This window comes from Mandrillus leucophaeus, unplaced genomic scaffold (genome assembly GCF_000951045.1).
Source record: "Mandrillus leucophaeus isolate KB7577 unplaced genomic scaffold, Mleu.le_1.0 Scaffold339, whole genome shotgun sequence".
Classification (NCBI taxonomy): domain Eukaryota; kingdom Metazoa; phylum Chordata; class Mammalia; order Primates; family Cercopithecidae; genus Mandrillus; species Mandrillus leucophaeus.
In genome coordinates, this window is record NW_012103576.1 from 1,815,356 (window position 1) to 1,817,709 (window position 2,354).

The 2,354-nt window shown below is 41.9% G+C and overlaps 1 protein-coding gene across 1 annotated transcript; it reads right to left on the minus strand.

Annotated features, from left to right (window-relative positions):
- Positions 1 to 268: 268 nt before the first annotated feature.
- On the minus strand, positions 269 to 1,196 carry LOC105545785 (olfactory receptor 13H1-like). Its single transcript, XM_011988816.1, is given in 2 exon segments — positions 269 to 790; positions 792 to 1,196. Coding segments are annotated over 2 exon segments (927 nt in total).
- Between the last annotated feature and the right edge of the window lie 1,158 nt (positions 1,197 to 2,354).

Genomic DNA, 2,354 nt, shown 5'->3' on the forward strand with positions numbered 1-2,354 from the left:
CTGTCAGTGATAAATTTACTCTGATAAGTTCATTTACCTGAAGGTGAGTAACCTAATGGGTAGCCACTAACAATATTCTACGTAAAGAAAGAGCAAAAATAATACCTCTAATGGCAATTTGACTCTCAGTAGGAATAATATTTGGGGTGGGAGCACTTCCTGAAGCTTCTTATATGTCAATCACTTCCAAAGATAAAGTTACATCCTTTAAACCATTTTCTCCATCGGGGATGATGTGTTATTTTAGATGTTTAGAAGCAAAGAAGGCTTATGTCCTTTTCAACATAACTTTCCTTATTGCCCCTTTAACATCTTTGTTTCTCAGGCTATATATCAGGGGGTTCAGCATGGGTGTCAAAGCTCCATAAAACACTGAGATAAACTTGTCCTGGTCAGGGGAGGAGTTGGACTGAGGTTTCATATACATGGAGATGACTGCCCCATAGAAGATTGTCACCACGGTCAGGTGAGAGCCACACGTGGTAAAGGCCTTGAGCCTGCCCTGGGCTAAGTGAATCTTTTTGACAGCCATAGCAATTCGTACGTAGGAGAGGAGAACAAACCCAAATAGTAGCAGCAGGGTGAAGACACTGGTGATGAGGATCATAAGTTCATTGAAGCTGGTATCAGAACAGACCAGCTTAATGAGGGAGAGAATCTCACAGACAAAATGGTTGATGACATTAGCCCCACAGAAGTGAAGCCTCAGGGATAGGATGAGCATGGCAGTGAGCACAAGTGATGTCCCCCATGAGGTAGCAGCCAAGCAGACACACACTGGGCCATTCATAAACCACTGAATAACGCAGGGGATTGTTGATAGCAACCACACGGTCATAGGCCATGGCAGCCAGTAGGAGGCACTCTGCTGTCGCCAAAGCCAAGGAGACACTCATTTGAGTCAGACACCGGGGTTAAGAGAGGTAGGGATGGGTAGAGAAACAATGCACCAAAGCCTGGGGCATGGAAGCTGTTCCATAGCAAAGGTCTAAGAAAGACAGGTTACTAAGGAAGAAGTACACTGGAGTGTGGAGGTTGGGGTCAAAGTGAATAAGAAAGATCATAAATCTGTTCCCCAACAATGTGTTGAGGTAAATTATCAGCACCAATGTGAAAAACATGTCTCTCCATTGAGGATAGTTAGAAATGCCAATAAGAAGAAACTGAAACACTGCTGTGACATTGTCCATGTCCATCTTTCCTTCTTGCCACTATTGATTAAATGGATGCCAATTGGCTACTTAATGTTACCTGAAAGAATGAGAATAAAGATGGAGGATGTGAGAAAGGTGGAAAGATTTAGGGTGTGCAGGATCATTATCTTTGTCCTTTTCAGAAGAATGGGACACCAATGGAATAGATATCTATAATGGCGACAGAGGCAAGGTCAGATATCCCCCCCTCAATCCTAAGAAAATGGAAAGTTCCTTACCTTTTTGAAAATAGTTATATGAAAAGTTCTCCAGCCCTCCTCCACCAGAGGTCTTCTTGAATAATGTTTCCTAACTAAGAAAACAGGAAAGGTAGGCCATCTTCCTGACTTTCTCACTTTATTTTCCAAGATAAATCTGATATATAGACATGGTTGAATCTCAGTTAGCTTGAGTTACTAATCTCAACCAATAGGGTGCCTTCTGACACATGTCTTAGCTAAAATATTGTCTATGTTTGGGATGTCTCTCACTCCTAGATTGTGCATGCCTTCATTTTTCCATACTTCCAGAATTTACCATGGTGCCTGACATAGAGAAGGTGCAAGGTAGCTCTTTGACCTGAGCTGATACTATGTGGATGGCGTAGTAAGATCTGGGAGGACCCTCTACTAATATCCCCTGCTGCAGTTACATTTCTAGCTTCTCCTACATTTTCTACTCTGTTGTTGTTGAGCCCCAGGCAGGAGTATGAAAATTGAACATGATGTTTCTAAAAGTGTGGGTGGTAAGGAGAGGGTCTGAGTATGCAACCTCACTGAAAAGGCTCTCTTATCCCATCCTCACCGATCTCTTTCCCCTAGCCCTGCTTCATTTATTATAACACATTCTAATATCTGAAATTATATTAATAATTTGATTCCTTGCTTATTATTTGTCTTTCACTCAAACGTGAATTTAATAACAGAGCCCTTGTCTGCTGTTTACTGGTGTATTCCTAGAATATAGAACAGTACCTGGGGGATCACAAGAACCCAACAGATAGTAAATGAATATATAAAGTCCTAAGCATTCAGAGCTATTATGCAGAATCTACCTACTCCTCTTGCCACTTGCACTGCCATTCGTTATTCCAAGGCATCATCATCACTCACCTGGATTTTTCCAGTAACCTCCTCATTGGTTTTCCTGTTTCTGGTCTTC